This window comes from Hakea prostrata, chromosome 9, assembly GCF_041222555.1.
Source record: "Hakea prostrata isolate BN-2017 chromosome 9, UWA_Hpros_2, whole genome shotgun sequence".
Classification (NCBI taxonomy): domain Eukaryota; kingdom Viridiplantae; phylum Streptophyta; class Magnoliopsida; order Proteales; family Proteaceae; genus Hakea; species Hakea prostrata.
Window position 1 is genome coordinate 11,893,941 of NC_142608.1, and position 25,168 is coordinate 11,919,108.

At 38.7% G+C, this 25,168-nt stretch overlaps 1 protein-coding gene across 1 annotated transcript in view; it reads left to right on the forward strand.

Annotated features, from left to right (window-relative positions):
* LOC149004665 (MLO-like protein 14) overlaps nt 1–25,168 on the forward strand; it is a 79,382-nt gene that overhangs the window by 6,805 nt on the left and 47,409 nt on the right. The window contains exons 2-6 of the mRNA XM_089167764.1: nt 561–618; nt 750–979; nt 1,448–1,564; nt 13,958–14,018; nt 14,842–14,936. Of these exons, the coding sequence (XP_089023890.1) occupies nt 561–618; nt 750–979; nt 1,448–1,564; nt 13,958–14,018; nt 14,842–14,936 (561 nt within the window). The remainder of the gene's footprint in view (nt 1–560; nt 619–749; nt 980–1,447; nt 1,565–13,957; nt 14,019–14,841; nt 14,937–25,168) is intronic.

The following is a 25,168-nucleotide window of genomic DNA, read 5'->3' on the forward strand; positions in this document are numbered from 1 at the left end:
GGGGGGGGGGGGGGGGGGGGGCGGGGGGGGGGGGGAGACCCCCCCCCCTACCACACACACCCCCCCCCCGCGGGGGGGGGGGGCACCGCCCCCCCCACCCCCCCGGGGGGGGGAAGGAAAAATGTTCAATTGCTGTGGAAGGATGACAATGTCACAATATAGCTTCTACATAGCCATGCATTAAGTTAAGAGTTATTGCTACAACTCAAAGGTTGAGAATGTACTTCCTTGTACACTTCTACCTTTCTTTTGCACTGCTCTCATTTCATTGTTGTCTCTGCTTTCTGGCATTGGATTTTTAGTTACTGCTTGGTGTGTAGGAAAAAGAATATGACTAGTCAAATGAGAATAGAAAGGTCATGGAAATAGTATTTTCGTTGATTTTGTGGTTTAAGGTTAGAGGTTAAAATTTTGCTCATGTTTTGAAAAAAGAAAAAAACAATATACTTTTTTATTTTTTATTTTTGTGCTTTTACTGGTGCACAACATCATAAAATAGCATTGTACTTGGAAGTCAGTTTCGTACTTCACATTTGACTCATAGTGTATCATTGGTTCAGTGGTTGCAGAAAACTAATCGGAAACCTCTATATGAAGCTTTGGAGAAAATGAAAGAGGGTATACATCATGTTCTTTAGAGATTCTAAAGCACATTGTAAAATTCATTAGGTTTTAATGAAAATTGGTATTTTTTTCCTGACTTTTGAACCCCTCTTCTTAACATCATTCATTTGGGTTCTGTCTTCCAGAGTTGATGTTGCTGGGGTTAATATCTCTTCTTCTTACTGCTACCTCAAGGACAATTTCAGGTTTTTGTATTGAAAAAAAGTACTTTGACAGTAGATTTGGTCCATGTTCTGTATCAGAGGTGGAAAGTTCAGAGAATTCTTCCAATGATCGTAAGTTGTATACGGGGTCTATTCTCCATCACTCATTTAGAAGGATACTGAGCAGCTCAAATCAGAATACTTGTAGAAAGGTATTTGATTCTGTTCCTGGTTCCATTTCTAACCACTGTTTCTCTTGATATGTGGAGATTCATGTGTTTATCTAATAATGTTCAACAAAAGAATGGTGTTCTATGTCAACTTGAATTTTCAAGGAGAAAAGGGGATTTCCCGCAAATGATTATAATAGCTAGATTAAATTGTGATAATTCTTCATTGTATCTCATTTACAAACCTTTTCAATTTGTGAGGACACTGGGATTGCATAAACATTTCAGCCGATTACATTTCTTGATGCTACCTTTTCTTATCTGTCCTTAACAAACCAAAAATCCTGTCCTGTTAATCTTTTCATTTAAGTTAGTGGGATGCTTGTCAAAATTGACCTTTAATGGAAATAAAGATTCCTATCTGTATCCGTGAAAAAAACTTCCATTTAAATGCAACTTTTGGGACCATATTCAAGTGCTGAATGAGTTGAAACTTTATTTGTTAAGCAGGGTTATGAGCCGTTTGTTTCATATGAAGGCTTGGAGCAGCTGCATCGCTTCATCTTTGTGATGGCAATAACTCATGTATCTTATAGCTGTTTAACAATGCTTCTAGCAGTTGTAAAGGTTAGTGATAGGTGCATACCTGCAATTATGATTTTAAATTTTCATGCATCAGTGAATACTTCCCAAGTTCCAAATCCCATCCAATAAAATGGAAATCCTAACTACATCTTCTTGGTCTCTTTTGCCCTGTTTTGGAATACCAACACTACTTGAATGTTTTGCCTTACCACCAATTTTATTTTTTGCTGTGCAGATTTTTCATTGTTTTCTTGTATTGAGACAGATTTGAGACATTTCTATTTCTACAACCAACCTGGCAACCCCCCTCCGGAAAAAAAAAGAAAAAAGAACATCAGATAAATCAGTGAAAGTATCTGTTATTTTAGATTATTGTCAGTAAATAAATCAAAGGATCTTTGAATCACTCAAATCAACCATCAGGATCATTTTAATGAAATTTATCCTATGACATACAAAGAATCCTTATGAGGAGGTAGATCAGGGTTGTAGTCTTGTGGGAAATTATTCATCCATCTCCACATCTATGGCTGACACTTCCACCAGGCTCAGATATTCCATCTTGTTATGTGGTAGGAACAAAGTGAGAGGACAATGAGAGGGGAAATGTATAAAGTAAAAGTAGGAAGGTGGGAAGTTAGATACATAATTAGCAATCAGATAGGCAACCAAAGAATTCTGAGTAAAGGATCAAGCACCTTTTTGAATGGCCAGAGGCAACTAATCAGAGGATAATTCCCAGGCAAAGAGTTGAATTTAGATATACTGGGGATTGAAACCATTTTAGGTGACTGTTTGGTATGACGCTTGTATTCCTGTAATGTTACCCATATGGATTTGGGGTTAAAATCTTCAAAAGGAATAATTTGAGGAACTGGCAGAAGAGAGAGAGACGGGACCTAAGTCAACCCCAAATAAGGAGTACTCTTAAAATAGGTAACATCAACAATCAGTTTGATGGCTAAAAAGATCATAGCATTGGTTTCCTTTTTGGTTGTGAGACTACGCAAAGCCCGAAGGACGGTTGATATCATTTCTAGGCATGTCTATCTTCCTTGGATTGTCTTCTACCCAAAGGATACCATTGTTAATAAACCATACCCAAGGAGGACACAATTTATAGCATGAGGAGAAAATTTATTAATACTAGGATGAAGATTATGGGCATAACATTTGTATAAAAAAACTGTGGTAATAAACCAAATAAGGGGCTTTTAAAGAAAAAATAAAGATAGATATTCATTATGAAGGATCAGAAGGCAGTGTCCAATTACACAATTTATAGCATGAGGGGAGAATTTGTTAATGATAGGATGAAGATTAGGAGTAAAACAGTTTTGTTCAAAAATATGTGGTAGTAAACCCAGATAAGGGCCTATTTGAGAAAATAACATAAACTGAGATTTACCATGAAGGACAAAAGCGGCATCCAATTAATCAAATAATAATTAGTCAAGATAGGAGCTTCCCTCTAAGGTTTTGGAACACTCATAAGGAACAATGATAGCATTACTATTTCTAACAAGTGTGTATTTTTCATTTGGTGCAAGATTTTGTTGGGTGTATAAGTGAGTTTGAAAGAAAATATCTTTATCTTCTTTTTGATAAAAAGAAAATACCTTTATCAGAGAGAAAGGATGAAATTTTACATTTATTATTCTCAAGAGCATTAGCAGTACAAACAATTTCCCAACATACATGAGAAGAAATTTAATATCATTATAATACTGTTTAAAATAGACACGAACTTCAAAAGGTACGAACATATTAAGTGGAGTGGTTATGAACAAAAGTTACCAAAAATAAGAGAAACCAGACCGATTCTTAACTTTCTATGGACCAGATTTTCTGAATGAGCTAAATGAAATAAAAACCAACTCCTAGAGTCTAGACACACTATGAGATGGAAAGACAATGCAATAATGCTTGCCAACCTCATAAATTTCATATTCTATGTGGGAGAGGGACATGCAAATAGGAACTATATGTTGTAGCTGGAAAGAGAAATATGTCCCACAAGGTGCTTCTAACATCAAAATAGCAGATGGAGCAGTTAAGAGGTTATGTAAACTGACTAAAAGATAAAAAGTAATGCAGAGCTAAGATTAGGAACAACTTTCCTGCTGATAACCCACAATCAGAAAATAAATCCAAAATTAGAAGTTTAGGGTTTTAAGTCAAACCAATCACAAGAGTTCTCAATGGCCCTGGTTTTGATGAGGCTTGTATGTAGGTTGAAGTGTGATACATAGCTGCAAGTTTCACTTGAATCTAATGGTTGGATTGAGATTTATGGCCTTGGTCACCAAACTAGAAAGTAATTTCCAGAGTAGATACTTATGTTCTGCAGACCAAACCAAGCAGTTGATTGCATCCAAACTTGGATTGAATGTGGATCTAATATGGGTGATGCTACACTGCAGTTTTGGAGTGATTCTGATGGTTGGATCTTCAGACCGAAAATGGATCGTTTTGGTTCAGTGTGATGTAACCAGAAGGACCAACCCCAGAAAATCCCCCACTAGCTGAAATGGGGCCTAGGGACGCTCCCCATCACCCTACAGTCCAAGGAGAAAGCCAAACTGGGGTAGGGGTATTTTGGTAATTTTGGGCCCCCCCAGTCAAACCCAATCTGACCTAGTTCGATTCAGAGTCCTGTTAGGAGTTGGATCTACTTTTATTTTGAATTTGAGTGCTTGGTTGTTAAGTTACAACAGTCTTAGTCCCTTTAGGAGTGTTAGGTTGGGATCCTATTTCAAATTGGATCGTTCCAAAATAAGAATTGTAAACTCTTGTCTGAGTAGGTGTTCCTTAAAATAGAATTCCTTATTTATTTTTGTTTCTAATTTGAGTCCTAGAGTGACTCCTTCAATGTAAATGCTATAATTAAAGCCTTCCCTATGTAATCAAAACAGTTTATAATTAATAAAAAAATTGAATTAAAGGAGAATTGTGGGTGTGTTGATGGCTTCCAAGGAGGAAGGCCTGTGACACCTTGGAGCATTCAGATTTTCTGTGATTTGTTTAACATTCCTCTTCATCAAACACATAAGTTGCCCCTATCCCTTATCCCTACCCTCTCTTACCACCTTCCCCCTTGCACTACCCTTCTCCCCTCCCCTCTCTTGTTGCAGCAACAACTCCTCTCTTCAAAACCCTAGTTCTTCTATATTTTTGTTACCCCCACCCCAAATCCCTTACCCTCTTAGGACCACCTTCCCCTCACTCACAGTCAACTCCATCTCCCATCCCTATCCTCTCACACAACAATAAAATCCTACACTTCATCTTCTCCACAAGAACTCTAAAACCCCTGAAGTTCAAATACCTGCTTCACTTCAACCATTCATCCACATCCCATTCCTTGTAGGATACTCACCCTTTTCCCTGCCTTAATACTCGGCCGTAACCCTACCCCTAGTCCCCTACACCATCCCCTAGAACCCTAGAAACTGTGAAACCCTCATTTTTTAAAACCATTGTTGTGGGAACTAGATCTTAAATAAAAATTCTTTCAAAACTGATTTAATTTCCTCAACTCTCAACCCTATTACAGCCTGACCGAATCCTATCCCTTTCCCAATGACCCTAAATTATCCCCTAGACCTATAGAAACCCTTGTCACAGGGTTCATAAGCCAAAATCCCTTAGCCACAGAGTGTATCTATCCCTAAACAGCTGCTGCCCACCTTTGAATTGCCCTAGAAGACCTAATTGCAGGGTGTTTAGGATGGTAAGAATCTCAATCGCAAGACTATCTTGGTCAGCCAGAAAACTGAGATCTCAGGAGATCTTAGCTAAGATATGGTAAAAAACTGGGGCCAATTGAATTGACCTCGATGGCCCATATCGGGGGGTTTTAAAGGTCAAGTTGGGTTGAAACTTGGTATTTACCTTATTTTAGACTTTCTAAACAAACTAATGGCCTTAGATTTGTCAGAAAACAAGCATATGTATGAGTTCTAACTTGACTCTAAATTTGAAATTGAAATGCTAAAGAAATAGACATGCAATTTATAAAACATGAAATACAGAACCAATGATTAATGTAAATGAAAACCAAATGATAAGATAAATCAAATAACTTAAATTGTTCAGAATTCCATCCATATCAGTAGTTTTGTATTCAATAGAACAATACATCATTAGACTTAGTACAAGCATCATAACAACGTGGTGAAATGAATCAATCAAGGGCCTAAGGGTAACTAAGTAGCTCCACCAGTTCCAACACCACCTCCACCAGCTCCATCAACACCATAACCATGTCCAGCTGGTCCTCTACATCGTTCAACCAACCCTATAAGGTTGTCAAGAATATATCCCTCACATGATTAGGGATAGTAGGACAGTTTGGTGTATCCACCTGGTACTCTGGTAGCTAGCGAAGTGTTGCTTGAACCTTATTTTGCCTCCGATGAGGACTTTACTGCAGTAGTTACAATTGATACCCTGTCTTATTGATCTATAGGGGCCCCGTGTTGCCAAGCAATATCATCATCCTCGATGGTTTAACAACCTATAAATTGCATTAAATCTTCATATTCAATGCTAAGGTGAAACAATTAAAATACTTGTAATATATATTAATTAAAAAATTAAAATATTAGAGTGACAAAGTGAGTGTTGTGTGCAAAGTTTAGACCTAGTGAATGGCTGATTGGTGAGTATCAATAAACGTGCTCCCACAGCTTATTATGAGTGTGGTAACATAGCCTTCCAACTGAGTGAGTTGTTGTAATACCTCTCATATTTGTTTAGATGCCCAAAATGTGTTATTGTTCGAAAATTGGAGGAACAGATCTCTTGGGTAACCTAAAAGCTACGTGGTTGGTAGCCAAAGTCCGCTGAACATATGGGTATGGGTTCTTGAAGTAGTCACTCAACAAAACCTTCACTCCCATAATTATACTCTCCTGGATTGGGGTCTTGAAGAATCTGATGCCCTCCATATGAAGAGTAGCCACTATAATCTAAACCAGTGGTGTGGTCGCTCTGTTTGCTTACTCCAAGGATGGCTAAGGATAATGGTAAGTACCACTTCCACTAGCGTCAATGCTCATACTCCCCACATACTCTCTACCAGATCATGCATGTTCTTATAACTCATATTCCCATGATCATGCCTTCTATAAAGTTTGGGTAGGCAATTAGGCATTGTGGTTAACATCTTGTGAAGCATGGGTAGATTGGCTTTCAGCAGTGAGTCTCATCAGCATAGTAAGAAATTCAAGGGAAACTCAAGTTTCGACCAGGTGAAAATGGGAAACTTAGGTGGAAACTTGGGAAATTTTGAGGAAACCAATGACTTTTTCGTGCAAGTTTCGATAGGTTTTAGAGAGTATTTTGGGGTGGGATTCTGCATTTAAGCTAATTAGAGTATAAAGAACACATTGACACATGCATTTTGCTAAAAAAAATCATTGTAGATATGTCCTTCAAAGTACATAACATTAATGTAGAGTTGATTGAGAAGTACACAATAAACTTAACTAAAGTACATAACATTTAATACATGACTTTTAACTTCTAAGTTCAATCCAAAAGAATCAAAATATTAAATAAACTCGAAACATCAAAATACAAATACAATGTAACTAGCAATAAAAATAAAATGGGAAGTACAACTCACTAAGTCAGTGCCAAGAGGAGTGCCTCGGTGGATCCACCCCGTGACTTGAGTAGTACTGTGCCTGTGACGTCCTCTCCTCTGACCAACGGACATAGACATCACATGACATGTGATGCCTATGGTTGTCGAGGTAATCAACAACTGCAACTCTATAGGTCTGATCATCAACATGCGTAAGATATCCTATCTGAGGGATTACATAATGCGGATAGGGAAGTCCCAACTCAACCTTAGTGGGTGGGGTTGGGGTTGGGGTTGCATGCTGAAGATATGCTCCACAAACGTCTATACCCTGAGTTAGCATCCATATAAGTTGCAACCTTGTGCACATATACCATCCTGTTGGACGCTAGATAATACATCCTAATCTGTTCCACTAGTCTATGTCTCCCATAATCCTGAGGAAACCCTTGACCATAAGATGCATGACTGTAAGCCCCAAAAGAAGATGCAACACTTTCCATACCACTCTCGTATGGGTGGGGATCTGCTGTTGCCGGTATCCAGTATCCGGCTGTGGAGCCTCTTGACTCATTTAGACTCATAGACCCCATGGAGCTTGCCAAGCTATTCACATCACTGGGATGGTAAGACCCGTACGATGAAGTGTCATCCTCATACCCATGTCTATGCTGCTTCCCTTTCCCTTTCCGGATGTAGGTGGAAGTATGAGTGAGGATCTGCTGTTGCCGGTATCCAGTATTCGGCCATGGAGCCTCTTGACTCATCTAGACTCATTGATCTCATGGAGCCTGCCAAGTTATTCACATCAGTGGGATGGTAATATCTGTACGATGCAGTGTCATCCTAATACCTATGTCTATGCTACTTCCCTTCCCCTTTCGGCTGTAGGTGGAAGTATGACCTATACCGTGGTCGACATCCTGGGTAGCATGGGTGAACTGAGTCTTCCCCGTGAACCTCAATGGCCAACCTTGTCCTTGACTCTCAACTGGGGTCATTGCTAGCCTCTGGTGGTGGTAGTCTCTCCCCTAGATCAGCTGAATCATGATCAGCAAGCCCATCATCATCATCATCATCATCATCATCATCTTGTGCTTGACTAGCGGGTGGCTGAGTAACATCATCATCATCATCATCTGATCACACGATATTATCCTCATTGACACTTGATGCACTGGGTGTGGTACAAAGGGACGGTTAGGCTCGGTGGGCACTCTCCCATCTGTGGCTAAGAACTCATCCACATTAGCTCCCATCTCTCGTGCAATTTGACTGCTAGGTTGCCCTCCCTTCTCATCCAACAATGGCTCTTTGACCCACTCAAATAGGGGGTCCTCCTCATTATCATCAATGGCAAAGATGTCAGCCAACTCGATCTTGTCCCCATTACCTCGCTTTTGACCTAACTTAATGTCCTCCTCTCTCAACCTCATGTTATAGTGAACATATACAAGATCCTCTGGCTGCTTCTTCCCCAAACGGTTCTGCCTCTTAGAATGTATCAGATTGAATGTGCTCCAGTTACACTCGCAGTCAGTGGCAGAAGATGTCTGGGAGAGCACTTTAACTACAATATTAATCAAATACTTCGAGTCTAACCCGTATTGTAGCCACCATCCAGCTACAAGAAACATAACCAACCAATAATAATGGTAAAAATAAATTGTCAAAAACTCAAATTGAGTTTCTAAGACTTAGACTAAATGACTAACCAGAAGTGGTGTTCTCCCGAGCCTGAATAGCCATTGAGCGATCGAAGCTACCAGTAGCATCTCTAAAAGCCTTTAACTACAATAAATAATTACAACGTTAGTATAAAAAACAAGTAGTTATCTTAAGTACTATACTACTAGTCATCTCATAAGTCACAACTCACAATCTTACCTCGTTATTAATTAATGCTTGTTTTGCTGGATCTGGTTCCAACCCTTCCACTACTTGATGGACTGCCTTGATCAAATCTGCCTTCATCCCAAGTTCTCTACTGTAGTGGTACATGAGATTCATATAATAGGTTATCAAACAAGCCAACAAATGAGATGTTAAGAAACTCCATAACAACATAATAAATATTAACAATTAAGTAATAACTTGAAAATTTTAATAACTTTCAACTCACCAGCCAAATGCAATGGATGTTTCAATTGCCTTTCCCACTTCTCTTGGATGATATCAATGAATTTATGGTTGCCCTTAGGATGGACTTTCCTAACTATCTCCTTCATCATCTCCATTGCAGCCTATATAATGTGGTAAAGTTGGTTTCCTTTGTTGATCTACCTACTTCAAGGCTGTCACCACGGGGTCTAGAAGCTTCACAACAACTTTTAGATTTTCCTAGAAGATATCACTGGATATGGTAGGCCATGCTGCTCTCCTTGTTGGGGAATCTGATTGGGGCCAACCGAACCACTCTTTAGATGCAAACATCGCATATAGTTGGATTTTCTTCTTCTCAAAACTCTTCAAGGCAATCCAATTTGTAGCAAATCTTATGACCCTAGGCCTCATCAAATCACCACCACATATCCTCCTCAACATATCCAATGCATATCCATGGTTATATACGAATGTGGTCACATGTCGAGCCCACTTGAACAACGTTCTTCACAAATTGGATTTGCCCAATGTCTTTCAGCATCAAATCAATACAATGTGTTGCACAAGGAGTCCAGAAGAGCCTATACCTAGGATTCTCCATCAACTTCATCCTAGCCTTCTTGAAATTGGAGCCATTATTAGTCACAATCTGCACCACGTGCTCGACTCCAACCTCTTTCACCACACTCTTGAGCAACCCATATATGTATTTTGCATCCTTCTTGTAATCGGATGCATCAACAAATTTGAGGAACACCGTCCTCCCATAACAATTCAACATAAAATTGGTGATAGGCTGTCTAGTGGGACCAGTCCAATCATCACACGTCACTTCAGCCCATAGTGCCTCCACATCGGCTTAAAATTTAAGACCATCAATGTAGGTCTTCAAGTCTTCCTTATGCCATGGGAGATATACATTATATATTTCATATGGGGTTGGCCCAACTACCTCATGTCCAGCACCACTGATCTCATCCACCATCGCCTTATAATGAGGCCCCTATGCAGCATTTACAAGAACACTGTGATATAATGCCCACTTAGAAAAGGCCATCCCCACCTTCTCCTTCACATTACCCCACGTATGCTTTAATTTCTTTTGTTTTGTCTGTGGCCTCGCAAACAAGTCAGGATTAGTGTGTAGTATCTGCACATCAGGATCTATCGCAATGGGTTTAGAAGTAGCAAATGTGGCTCTGGGTCTAGGTGCAATAGATGTGGTGTGTGGCATGTGGTAATGGAGCTGACTCTCTGACACTTTGGCTCCTCCTCATACTAAAGTTGCCTCCGCTTGCCCTCTCAAAATTCGGATCTCTAGATGACCTTGCACCCATGGCCCTTTGTGTCCTCCTTATCTCATCGAGTCTATGAGACTCCCTACGCATCTTGAGTACTCTCTCCATCTTTGCCTCTGGGGATGATGTATCATCTGGATCTGAATCCCCATTTTTCTCTCCCACCTCCTTTAAGCATGTTGTCAGGAACTGATCCCTCTTTGCTTTCTTCTGTGCCCTCCTCTCTTGCCCTCCTGTCACATATTTTTTGATTGCCACTTTAACTTCATAAGGGACACTGGGGCATCCACTCACATTGCGGTCCCCTTCCGCTAGATGGATCTTCATTTGAGTGGTCCCACCTAATCCAATATTTTTCAAACAATATTTACATTTTGACATCTTCTTGTCATTTGTCAGAGGCCTACAATGCTGCCAAGCTATGTCTAACATCGTGTTTCGGAGTCTCTAACTCAAAAGTTTGTGCCTGATATAAACATACATAATAATCACCGTTAAAATAGAAACCCAACATTTTAATTTTAGCCTAAAGACACTACACACACAATCACACATTACTTGTAAAGTGTAAGTGTAAACTAAGGTATTCATAAACTTTTTGAAGTTTTTGTTCCTAATTAAAAATAAAATTTTATAATTAGAATATTTTTTATAATAATTATTAAATACAAGAAAAATTGGAAAACATAGTAAAACACTTCAAAAATCAGATTCAGTCAATTACATATGTAAACTAAGGTATTCATAAACATTTTGAAATATGTTCCTAATTAAAAATAATTTTTTATAATTAAAATAATTTTTATAATAATTAGTAAATACAAGGAAAATCAGAAAACATAGTAAAACACTTCAAAAATCTGATTCAATGAATTACATATGTAAATCTACTTATTAGAGATAACACATAATAATTTTAATTCAATCCAATATGCTTTGAGCATGAAGCAAATAAAGAAAATGTAAAATTTTAGGTATTTTTTAAAATCAGAAAAATAAAAAAATAGTAGAACACTACAAAGATCAAATCCAACAGCAAACACTTGTTAATCTACCTACTAGAGACCATGGAAAAAAATTTCAAAACATTCCAACACCATTTGACCGTGAAAGAAGGGAAAAAAATAAGAAATAGGGGAAACTTAAGTTACCTTGCAACAAAGTTTGAAAACAGTGAAATAATCCACCAAGAAGAGTTAAGGAGGGTTGAAACAATTGAAATAATCCACCAAGAAGGGTCGAGAACGATGAAATAATCCATCTCGCTGTTGATTCCCAAAGTCTGAATTGCTTTGAAGGTTTTTAAAACGTCTTCTGTGACTTCAGTGTTTTCGGTAAACTCTAGAGGTTCAACAACAGGAATTCGTAGGTCTCCTTGTGCATTAACTCCTTTTGGTTTCACATGGTCATAAACTCTACCAATCTTCTTGTTTTCATTGAAACTGAGTTTCAAAGCTTCCTTGAAATTTACCCAATCAAGTACTAACCACTCCCTTTGGTTGAGCCACTTGAGAGCTTCTCCTTCCAAGTGTTGGAGAGCTACACTCAACCTTCCTTCTTTCTTAATTTGGTGTTCCCAACAGAACAAGAAAACTTCAAAAAGCCATTCTTGCACATTGCCTTTGCCAGAAAACATGGATAATCTGGTTTCCATCGCTCCCCGTGGATCGAAACATGTTCTGATACCAATTTGTTAAGAACCCACAAATTGAATGCAAAATTAATATTATTTAATTGATAGAATAACGAAGAACAATGATAATCTAGTTACAATGGTGCCAGCTACCCCCACAAGGCCACAACACACTTCTACCCCTCAGCCTCCAGCTGCCCAAACACTCACATAAATAATCCCTTTTTTTCCTACTCACATCTTACCTCTATTTATAACCCCTAATCAAACCCTAAGCTCCCCTCTCTATCCTCATTGTAGTACAATACTGCGATCCCAAGGCCCTATCAGACAGCCATCCTTATTTGACAATCAGGTTCAAGCTTTGGAAGTTTTAGGCCAGGCATAAAGTCAAGTCAACCCTTTCTCACTTCCCTTTTTCTCCCATTTAATTTTGTTTTGTTTTATTATATATAATGGTTTCTTAACCTTGGTTAATTCCCTCTTGTTCTATTATTTGTCATCTCCATTATTGAAGGTATCTTTCTAGCCTAACTGTTGTTCCACAATTACACCCCCTCTCATAGAAGTTTGATCGATTCCCTTCCTTTCCCATTGAAATCTAACCACCATTTATCCATAACTGCTGAAACTTGCAAATATAGTTTCTTTACATTCTGTCAATTATATATTTTGTAAGCTTTTGAGGGAACCAACCTCACTATGAGCTACCTCTGATTCAAGTTGGAAGTGCTACTTTACCTCATGCCCCTAAAAGTAAGATCTTCCAAAGTTTGACAAACTTAAATAAGTTCTTCCTTTTCCTTTACCTGTCATCCTCTCATTGCCACATAACTATCAGAACCCCCATTTAGTCCTAAAGAGCCCCTACAGACCTTGTTCGTAATTTCCTTTTTTGTGGTTCTGTTTTGTAGTTCTCCTTTTTATTTTTATTTTCTTGATTGAAGTCCTCGTCAAAGACTCCAACAGGGTGGTATCAAAGCTATGGCTGAACCAACTAATAGGGAGCTGGCCGAGATGATTTCTAAGCTTGCTGCTGACCAGGCTGTAGCAGACTGACAGTTCAAGGATGAACAACTCGCAATCTCTGACGTAATGAGGCTGGACACAACAGATACAATGGCAGGGTTGTGAAACCTTAGTGCTGGACTACAGACCCTAGAGGATCCAAATCCTACTTGGGGCAGCAACCCTTACATTGAACAAGAAGGCGCCAGTTGCACTCCCAAGTCCACATCCCATAAAGGAATGGGAATATGATGTGACAGAAGTACTGTTTACACCACTAAAAGTTTGTGAATTTTTATCGAGAGTTGAGATCTACTTCGCTGGAATAAATGCAAAAATCAATTCAAATAATATTTAAAATTGAAATAGAAACCAATCCAAATCATCCCCCAAATAAAATTGTTCTAAAAGAATTATGTGTCAAGCAGGGTCTGAATTCAGTTTTGACTGAGAGCAAAGTGGAACGACTCCTGAAATCAAAATGTCAAATGATCAGAAACTGGCTAATTTGTCCAAGATGGACTGAAATTCCACCAAAATGTTTCATTATTGACGGAATTCGAGATGGTGTCTAAATTTCGAATTTTCAAACTTCTGGTGTCAAGATTAGTGAAGTGCATTCTGGGAGGACATCATTCTCTCTTATATGTATCCATTACTTATGGCTTGATTCAGTAAATAAATAACAGGAGCTCCAATATCCAACTATGCATGGTTCAATGAGGAAAAAGAGTAAAAAGTTTATATTTTGTTCTTACTAGTTTTCTCACATATGATTTTATGTTTGGATACTCTTGCAGATCCATTCTTGGAGAAAGTGGGAAGATGAAGCTCATATGGATCAGCATGCCTTATTAACTGGTAAGCATGGTATTGGACAACAGAGATACAGTCGTCAGTATATAAGTCTAGCCCTTACAACTGAGCTCTGCTTTGGCCTGTGGTCTCTTTTAGATAAATACATGTGAAAAGTTCCTCTGGTTTGCTTGCAACCCATACCAAAAGAAGTTTTGTTAGAAGTTTTATGAATGAAAACCCACTTCCATGGGCCCATTTTTGTGGGAATCATGGACCAGGGATGGGAATGGTAAGGGAAGGCTCCAGAACCCCATCCTTTCCCTCAGTATGCCTAATAATTGAATTGATAGTAATAACTGCATGTAGGTATAGATGAGATGGATCACCTGGAATCATAGCTGACTTCTATCACCCATTAGCAAACAATCCTTAGTTTTTCAACTGGTCCAGTTCCTGAATGTGTTGAATCAAACATTTAATTACTATGAATATAAGAAGATAAACTACTTAAGCATGATTTCCTTGAAGTGACCTTATATGGCATGCAATCAATATTCAGATGGGAGAAACAAATATGTGTATGCATGTTCAAAGATGTCAAAGACTAAGGAAGCACTGACATATAACTTTATTTTAGTTGGATCTTCTAAACTATGGGACTGATTAATAATTGGAAAGTTTTAAGGTTTAACTTGTTTTGAATCCATAAATTGGACTACTTGGATTCATAGTGCACGTCCATCTGTGATTAATCCACTTGTAGAGTTATTACTTAGCTTGTAATTTTGACTTATGAACCTTCTTCCTTTTTTCTTCTCTCTCTCTCTCTCTCTTTTTTTTTTTTTGCCTCCACTGATATTCCTGTTCTATATCCATTTTGGTACAGGAGCTGCAAAAGAGTCAATACTGCAAAAGCAATCCACATTTGTGAGGTTTCATACATCTAATCCTCGGGGAAGAATTAGTTTGCTTGTTTGGATGGTTAGTAGAAAGCTCTTCTCCAGTTGCATGTGTCCTTGGTGGTTTTTACTTCATCTATCTTGCAATTTGTTATCACTTCTCAATTGTCTTTAATTTTATAGAGGCCGTCTTCTTTAACTATAACCTAAAAGCACACTGCTGCTTGTTTATCCTGAAGTTTATTTTTTGATTAATATAGTAACAAGATACAGCTGGTGTAGTTGTAATTAGTACTGCATGAAGCATATTATGCCATTTTAACCTTCCTTAAGAAAGACCTAAGTTTATGCTTTTAATAGAATTTTCAGTTTTTATCTTTTTGGTGCGGAATATGTTTAACTTCAAGCAGTGCAGATCAGACTTAAGTTTTAGTTGTGCATTTAATTATAGTGATCAATATCCTCAATTTTTAATTACAGTGACTAAGGAGGAAATGTATAATCAGAAATAGTAGTATTTGGTGAGTTTATGTGATGGCAAAATTCCAAATAGCATTGCTTTGTGTTAATATGGTTTTTGAATGGTAAAGTTAGTTCCAGTTATTGATCATGAGTAACCAAAAACAATTGAGAGGGAACAGGATGATCTTAGTGTTTGGGTTTTAGGGAAAAATGTTCTGAGCTGGCATGTTAGGCTACTCCCATGCTCTTCCGCCACATCAGCTAGGTGCCAACCTTGCCAGCGTGGAGGACACTCCTCAAACAAAATAGGTCTGGTGGTATTTGTGAATGTTGACAAGAGAGTTTTGAAGAGAATCATAAGGTGTAGTGGGGAGATAATTACTTGTTGAGAATGAGCGAGAACAAGTGGAAATTAAGAATAATAACCTTGTCTTATGAATGAGGGCACAGCCAACGCTGTTTATAATAAGAGAAGCACTGAAATTACAAGTAGGTCCATAGGACTAAAATAGAATTTAAGTATCCCCAAATAGTTCAAAAGCTCAGATTAAGACACTCTTCCCCACCACCCAAAAAAAATGACAAGACCTCCAAAATTCAATAATTCGACTGATGTCTTGGTCCACCTAGTTCACTTAAATCCCCCCTCTCGAGATCTCACGAGAGACCTCCAAAGTTCAAAATCCTGACTGAGATCTCAGTCCACCTATTTCACTTAAATCCCCCCTCTCGTGTGAGATGGGTTGATATCTTGACTTTTTCACTCTCTCTAGTTGTCTCTTGCCTCCCAACACATTGAGACCTTCCAAACCTCCATTTTTGGCCGTATTGACACTAGTTCTTGACCTGCAACAAGATTTAACACATCTACATCAAGAAAGGAAGATCAAACAAGGCCATTTGAAGGAGTTCTTCAACCAAGGCCATAACAGCTATTCATGGGCCCAAGCCCAAACTGCAAATGAAATCTTGAGGCCGAAAATGGTATAGGGCCTCTATAGGCCCTAGGCGCTGCCCCTTGCAACCCCCGTAAGATCCTTGTGTGCATCGGGGGAAGGTCGTCGGCAATAGAATGTGAAGCAGGTCGTCGGCAATAGAATGTGAAGCATGAGCCATATTCAACACTTTTGTTATGAACTTATGATTTTTTATGATGGTTGTATTGCTGTACTCTTGAGAGTCGAGAGTGTGATGTTCTATTGTACATATGGATGGTTCTGTTGGTATTTAAGTTATTTGATGTATCTTATCACTTGTTTTTCATTTATGTGTCCTAATGGTTCTATTTCATGCTTTGTATTCTTGCTTGTTCATTGCTGCTGCAGTTTGGCAAACTTAGGGTTGAGTTCACAAATATAAGGCTACTAGTGTGTTATAAGGCCTAACATAGGCTACATACCAACTTTGAGCCCAACCTGACCCTTAAAACCCTCTAGATGGGCCCTCGAGTTCACTTGAGTTGGCTTGGGAAAAATATCAGATCTCGAGCAAAATCTCGCTTTTCTTCAAGGGCAAGGTTTTCCTCTAGAACGGGATCCGGTACTGTGCAAATTGTTGCATACATGTCACACTGCCCAACTTAAATAAAATAGAGTGTAAACTTGCTAGCAAGCCCTTTAGTAAAGACTTCAGCCAACTGATCACCTGTCTAGACAAATGGAATACAAATTAATCCTTGGTCAAACTTATAGCGAAATGATTATCAGTTTCGACATGTGTTGTTCTATCGTGCTGAACTGGGTTTTGGGCGATGGTAATAGCAGACTTGCCTTCACTGTAAAACATCATGCGAGAGCTAGAGCTAAAACCAAGATTTTGTACAACGCTACTGAACGGTAACAACTCTCATGTCTGTGTGCCATGGCACAAAATTCTTCCTAAAACACTGGGATGATCAATTATAGCTTGTTTCTTATGATCCAGTTAACAAGGTTTCCTCCAACAAAGGAACAATAGATAGAGATGGATCTAGGTCAGAAGAGCTTGCCCAATTGCATCTGTATGGGCTTTTAGATTGCAGATGGCCATGAGGAGAGTGATAGAACTCAGGATCCTGTGATCAGTTTTAAGGACAGAAAAAATTACAAGAAGAATTGGGAAGAAGAACAGAGCATTGTAGGCCAAGAAGAGGGCCTGTGATTAGTTGAAATTTCCTCTAGTTGCAGGGCCAGGGCCTGTTTTATAGCAATTCTAATACATAGAAAAGGTTTTTTCTGCCCCTGATTTAATGACGGAAGAATTACATGTAGAAACTGAAAGAAAAAAAGCCCTAAATACAGAAGAAAATTAAGTACTAAAAAGCCTTTTCTGCTGTTGCTGCTAGGACTGCATCTATCGCGGGACTTCAAGACTCCCCCGCATGCTAGAGCATGCAAGTCACCCATGCTCAGCTTGGTACATTTAGTATGAAAACTAGGAGCAAACAGCCCCTTGGTAAACATGGCTGCCAACTGATCAGAGAGGATACAAAGGGAGTGACAGTCAGCTTCTTCATCACAACAACCTGACAAAGGTGACAACCTCTACATGTTTGGTGCACTCATGGAACACTAGATTTCTTGCAATGTAAGTAGAGGCTTGGTGGTCATGGTACATCCTCATTGGTGTGTGACGTGTGTTGAAAGGAAATCTAGGTTCTAGAAGTAATGATCTCATCCACATCAATTCAGCAGCAGTTCTGCTTATGGCTCTGTAGGGTTCAGTGCTAGACCTGGCAATGGTAGTTTGTCATTACTCAACTATATAAAAAGGATATTATTGTGATGGATGCAATTTCTCAAGTATTGAATAAGGGCTTTGCGCTTGCAGGTCCCACCTCTCAGCTATCAACGTTCTTTTCTTTCCAACTGTTTTACGAGAACTTGTACAGAGAAGGGTTCCCCACGTTGCAGTGTGTTCTTCCATCTTTTCTTTCCAAAATTTTGGACTCTGTTTGTTTTGCCCATTATCCCACATTTATCTCAAATAAATAATTCCAAGCACAAAAAGTAGAAGGCCAATCTCTCACTTCACATAACATCTCCAGTATTCACAGAGTCAATTCAGTAATCACTCATCGGGGTATTGTTGTCGGAGATGACTCGTAACTCTCTTGTGCATCAGGAAGTTGGGAGATGTATATGCTTCTGCATCAATACATCCACCCTGGATAGAGCTTAACCTAAAATATAAAGATTAGATCTAAGTGATTCATATGTCTAATGAAGTAACTCCTAGTCTCCTACTGCTTAGATATGAGATTGTCAACAAGTCAACTGGTGCAGAAGCGCACCTGAGTATATTGGCCCCATCTAGCACCACAGTTTTCAAGGCATTTGAAGGTAGAAGAAGTTCCTCCTTTGACAGCTGTGGGCCAGTGGCTGCTGATTCTGTAACTTATTCTTCTCCAGTGGCAGTGGCGATACTGCTGCACTGCAAGCACCTTCATCTTGCTGCTATGCGGTGGTGGCAGCCATGAAGGTGCTGCCACTGTGAACTTCTTCATCCATAGGCCTATGCACCCTGAAGGGCCTGAACATAAATGCAGGCAGTCACCACTGGACACATTACATCTGTCAAAGGGGAAGGAAAAGTGAGCAGATGAGTCATACAGCATGCCACCACCCATAAAAGAGAGTATTTTCACAATGATTTGTGTAGATATAGATGGATGGTTATGAATGGTTAACCAAGGGTACATGTTAAGTATTCACCCTAGGATGGAATCACGCATTTTCATATGGTTGCTAGGAAAATGTTAAGATGCCTACCGACCAAGCAGCTGACCTGGCTTTCCACCATGATCATAGAAAAAAATTCGAGGGAAACTGTTGAAAAAACTAATAGTGGTAGAATGGCTTTTTGATCAATGATCTTAAGGCCTCTATTTATAATTAAGTGGAAAGTACACTATTACAAAGAATAGAATTTTACATGAATACAAACTTTAATTGAACTCCTAGTAGAAACCAACACTCCCCCTCAAGTTGAGGCATAGATGTTAGTCATGCCCAACTTGCCTACAATAGGAAGGAAATCTCTTTCTTTCAAACCCCTAGTGAAAACATATGCTACTTGGTCTCCAGATCTTACAAAAAGCATGCTGATAAGCCATTGTTCCAACTTTCCTTTGACAAAAAACCTGTCAATTTCAATGTGCTTAGTTCGATCATGTTGCACCAGATTATTAGCAATACTAATAGCAGTCTTGTTGTCACAATATAACATCATAGGGTTTGTAACTTGGACTCCAATATCTTGCAGCACGCCTTTCAACCATAGTAGCTCACAAACTCCATGACCCATAGCTCTATATTCAGCTTTAGTACTAGATAAAGCTACCACATTCTGTTTCTTACTTCTCCAAGTAACTAGATTACCTCCAACAAAGGTAAAATAACCTAAAATTGACTTCCTGTCTGGAGATCCAGCCCAGTCTGCATCAGTGTATGCTTCTACTTTTAGATTATCAGTGGGTGACAAAAGTATTCCTTTTCCAGGAGTTCCCTTTAAATACTGTAGTATTCTGGTAAAAACCTTCATATGAGCTAAATATGGATCATGCATGATTGGCTCACTATCCCTACAACATAAGCGATGTCTGGCTTGGTGTGGGACAAGTAAATAAGCTTCCCTACCAGCCTTTGGTATCTTCCTTTGTCCACTGGCTCTCCCTCTTCTTCTTTTTTTTTTTTATTTTTTTTAATTTTTTTAATTTTTTTAATTTTTTTAATTTTTTAAAATTTTTTAAAATTTTTTTAAATTTTTTTTAATATTTTTTAAGTTTAGCTCCAGCTTCAATAGGGGTATCAACTGCTTTACACCCCAACATTCCCACTTCTGATAATAAATCTAGGATATAATTTCTTTGGGATAGGAATATACCTTTATTTGATCGAGCCACCTCAATCCCTAAGAAATACTGTAACTTCCCTAGATCTTTAATTTTAAACTCTCTACCAAGAAAGTCCTTCAACTTTTTAATTTCTTCACCATCATTCCCTGTGATGACAATATCGTCTACATAGACAATGAGAAGTGTGATGTTAGTACTGACTTCTTGACAAATAGTGTATGATCAACATTGCTTTGGTTGTACCCAATAGAAGTCATTGCTTTCAAGAGGTGTCCAAACCAGCATCTAGGAGACTGTTTTAACCCATAAGTTGACCTCTTCAACCGACAAACTTTCCTTGCAATATTGTCATTGGAGAAACCATGTGGGATTTCCATATAGATTTTTTCCGCTAACTCCCCATGTAAGAAGGCATTCTTTACGTCTAGTTGGTGCAAGTTCCAGTCTTTGTTCACAGCTACAGACAACAGAACTCTGACAGTGTTTAGTTTCGCAACAGGGGCAAAAGTCTTTTGATAATCAATCCCATAGGTCTGGGTAAACCCCTTTGCAACTAGTCTAGCTTTCAACTTGTGGACTAATCCATCCATATTTTGTTTAACCACAAATACCCATTTGCAGCCCACTGGATTTTTTCTTGGAGGAAGTGTAACCAGCTCCCAAGTGTCACTTTTTTTAATTGTCTGCATTTCCTCTACCATAGCTGCCTTCAATCTCTTATTAGCATAGGCTTCCTGCCAACGTTTAGGAACATATACAGATGGCAAAGAGGATATAAAAACACGGCCGGAGTCAGACAAAGAGTTATAAGAAACATATTTAGCTATGGGATGTTGAGTACACGACCTAACTCCTTTTCTAACAGCAATAGGAAGATCAGAAGAAAATACCTTAAGGGGAACAGTAGAATCTGATTCTGAAGCAGGAGACTGAAGTGGTAACGTATCACCTTTCTCCACCTGCTTTAGCTGGTTGAAATTCTTCGTTTGATAAGTCTGCACCTTATTCTGGTTAATCTGGTTTTGAAAGACCTCAACAATTTGTCTCACAGAGTGGTCTCCCCCCTGGCTAGGTTCTTCACATGGTTCAGAAAATGAAGGGGGAGGATTAAAGTCCTCAGGTATACTGGCCGAAGTCTCCCCTTGGTTAGAAAACTCTTCTGGGACTCTTAAGTTGTGTTGGTGTGTGATTGTGATAGAAAGATCTAAAGTCGGAAAGAACACCTCTCCTCTAGTACTCTCCCCCTGGAGAGGCGTATAGTAAGGGAAAGACTCATTAAAAATTACATCCATGGATACAATGGTTTTCCTGGAAGGAGGATGATAACATTTGTACCCTTTCTAAGTAGCAGAATACCCCAAGAATATGCAACGTAGGCCGCGGGGAGCCAGCTTACTCTGTTGGGTGGTGATTTTGGCATAACACACATTCAAAAATCTTTGGGGGAATAATAAAAAAAGAGGCTCCCTGGAGAATCTCATTAGGACATTTAAAACCAAGTATCCTACTGGATATCCTATTCATAAGGTAAGAAGCAGTGAGTATAGCATCACTCCAGTATTGGTCAGGTACATTCATAGCAATCATAATGGAACGGGCTATCTCTAAGAGATGCCGATTCTTCCTTTCGGCAACCCCATTTTGGGCAGCAGTATCAACGCAACTGGTCTGGTGTGTTATGCCAGAGTTAGAGAGATATCTCTTAAATTCACCATCAATATACTCTATGCCATTGTCACTGCGAAGGATCATCATAGTGGCATTGAACTGAGTTTTAATTATATTATGAAAATCACGAAAACATCAGAAAACCTCATTTTTTTTGTTTTAAAAGATAAATCCATGTAGAACGAGAGTGACAATTAATAAAAGTAACAAAGTACTTATGGCCAAGAATAGACATACGTTGGCAGGGACCCCACACATCAGTATGAATTAGCATAAAATGAATAGTTTTTTATATTATGAAGAGAAGGTAAATAAGTAGAACGAGTCTGCTTCGCAAAAATGCAGGCTTCACAAAAAAAATCATCCTCATTACAAGAAGAAATTAAATTCGGAAATATTTTCTTAAGAGTTCCTAGAGGGGGGTGACCTAGCCTACGGTGCCACTGATGAAGGTCTGATATTACCGAATGGACTTGATTAAAAGATGTAGTCAAAGAAGAAGTAGATCCTTCAATCGACTCGAGCAAATAAAGTCCATTGTCTAGTTTACCACGTCCAATCTCCTTCCCTGTGACCAGATCCTGGAAGACACAGTAAGATGGGAAAAATGTCACTTTACAATTCAAGTCATGTGTAAGACTACTGATAGAGAGCAAGTTAGTTGAGAAAGAGGGAACATGTAAAACTTTAGACAAAGAAAGTGATGAAGAATGTTGAATGGTCCCTTTATCAGCAATGGTAGAAGAGGAGCTATCAGCAATTCGAACTTTATCCTTTCCAAAAGTTGGAGAATATTGTAAGTAAAAGGAGGATAAACCTGTCATATGATCTATGACTCCTGTATCAATGATCCAAGGAGTAGAAACTGAAGAAACTTGGAAGCCTGTAAAAGTTTTATTTGATGTAGTAATGTAGGAGTTGGTTTGGTTAGTAGAGGAAGCAGTGGTAGAGGCTGTACCGGCAGTAGAAGTCTGCAGAATATGTCGCAGAGTAGCTAACTCCTCCTGTGAAAGACCAACGTCTGCAGAGGGTGTTGTGGAAACTATCTCAGAAATATGAGCTTTTGGTTCTCCTCTTTTCTGCTTAAAATCAGCAAGCTTCCCATGGAGCTTTCAACAATTGGCCTTGGTATGATATGGTTTGTGACAGTGTTCACACTTGACAATCTCCTTAGTTGAATCAGATTTAGTGCTAACAGACTGTAAGGTTGATTTCTCCACAATAAGAGCGTGAAACATGGTTAATTGACGGCTTTCCTCACGTTGAACAAGTGCATAAGACTGTTCTAGTGTAGGGAAGGGAGAACGACTTAATACTTGCACTCTGATCTGATCATACTTTACATTCAAACCTGCCAAGAAGTCATGTACCCGAATCTTATCAATGTGCTTCATATAAGTAGCCACATCATTTGGATTAGTGGGGTGATAATTCCCATAATGATCTAACTCCTGCCAAAGAGAGCGCAACTCAACATAATATTGGGCCGCAGTCAATTCCTTTTGGGTAGTCTCATGAAGCTTCTTTCGTAGCTTATAAACATGTGCATCATTCCCCAACTGTCCATAGGTTTCAGTAGTAGCCTTCCATATTTGGGTTGCAGTATCAAGTAATAGGTATCCACGGGCAATAGTTGGATTCATGGAATTCAAAAAGAATGACATAATAAGAGAGTCATTCGAGATCCATTTATCTTGTAAAACACCTGTGGTAATAGGTTTGATAGTGGTGCCCTTAATGTGTCCAACAAGTCCTCTTCCGGTAATAGTCAGGTAAGTAGATTGAGACTAGATCAAATAATTTGTTCCATCAAATCTTACCGAAAGAGGATGAAGAGTAGGATAATGTTCGGAGCCGGTGGGAGTAGTAGTACCATCGGTGGTTGCCATGTTGAAAAGATTGTCTGCAGTTCTTCAGTCTTCACCCTTTCAAAAATAACCTAAACGTCGCAGAATGCAATAGCCAAACCACGATTCAAAAAGTGCATATAAACACCATGTTTCTGTCTCTCTTCTTTTTTCCCCCTCTCTTTTTGGAAAATTACAAACAAGTCCCTAGAAATGCTGAAATTACAAATAAGTCCCTAAAACTATTTGAATTTACAAATAGACCCCTGGAATTATGCAAATTTGCAATTAGGTTGCTGAAAATATGCAGATTTACAGAAATATCCCTAAAAGAATGTAAATTTGCAAAGTAAAGCCCTCAACCATCGTACCATCGTATTTATGTTTTCTGTTGGGCTAATTGAAGCTAAAAAACAATAGGTGTATGAGCAGAGTCAGGTCTTCATGATCGGCTCTTTCAGAAGAAGAACAAGAGAAAAAATCGAAGAAATAACTCACTAATTGAAGTTGTAGAAGCAGCGGTTGTTGCAGGAGCTGATTTGGCTGCAGAGCGAGCTGAAGCTGAAGCTGCGTTAGTGAGGGAGCTGAAACTGAAGGTTTTGCAGCGCAAGGCGAAGTTGCTGATTTCTTCTTCTCTTCTTCTTTCCTCTTTTTTCTGATCTTATTCATCGAATTGAGATGGAACTGAATCGACAGAAAATTAAGAATTTCTGTGATGGTTGCAGAAAATTCCTGCGACTGTTGTAGAAAATTCTGCAATGATTGGAGAAAATCTGCGATGGGTTTTACAGAGGAAAAAAAAAGAAGAAAAAGAAAGATCCTATAATCAAACTTAGGCTCTGATACCATGTTGAAAACTAATAGTGGTAGAATGACTTTTTGATCAATGATCTCAAGCCCTCTATTTATAATTAAGTGGAAAGTACACTATTACAAGGAATATAATTTTACATGAATACAAACTTTAATTGAACTCCTAATAGAATCCAACAGAAACTCAAGTTTCGATGAGGTGAAGGTGGGAAACTAGGAAATTTTGAGGAAAGTTTGGACTTTTTGTGCAAGTTTCGACATGTTTTAGAGTGGGACTCTGCATTTAAGCTAATTAGAGTATAAAGAACACATTGGCTGTATTTGCTAAAAAAGTCAATGTAGATATGTCAGTTGAAATACTTAACATCAATGTAGAATTGTTTCTGAAATACACGATAAGCTTAACTACTTAAGTACATAACATTCAATATATAATTTCTAACTTCAAAACATCAAATACAAAGTAATTGACAATAAAAGGAAAGTACAACTTAGTGCCAGAGGAGTGCCTCGGTGGATCCATCTTGTGAGTTGAGTTGTACTAGGCTTGTAACATCCTCTCCTCCAACCAACGGACATAGACATCCCATGACATTTTATACCTATGGTTGTTAAGGTAATCAACAAATGTAACTTTATAAGTCTGGTCATCAACATGCCTAAGATAACCAGTTTGAGGGAATATACAAT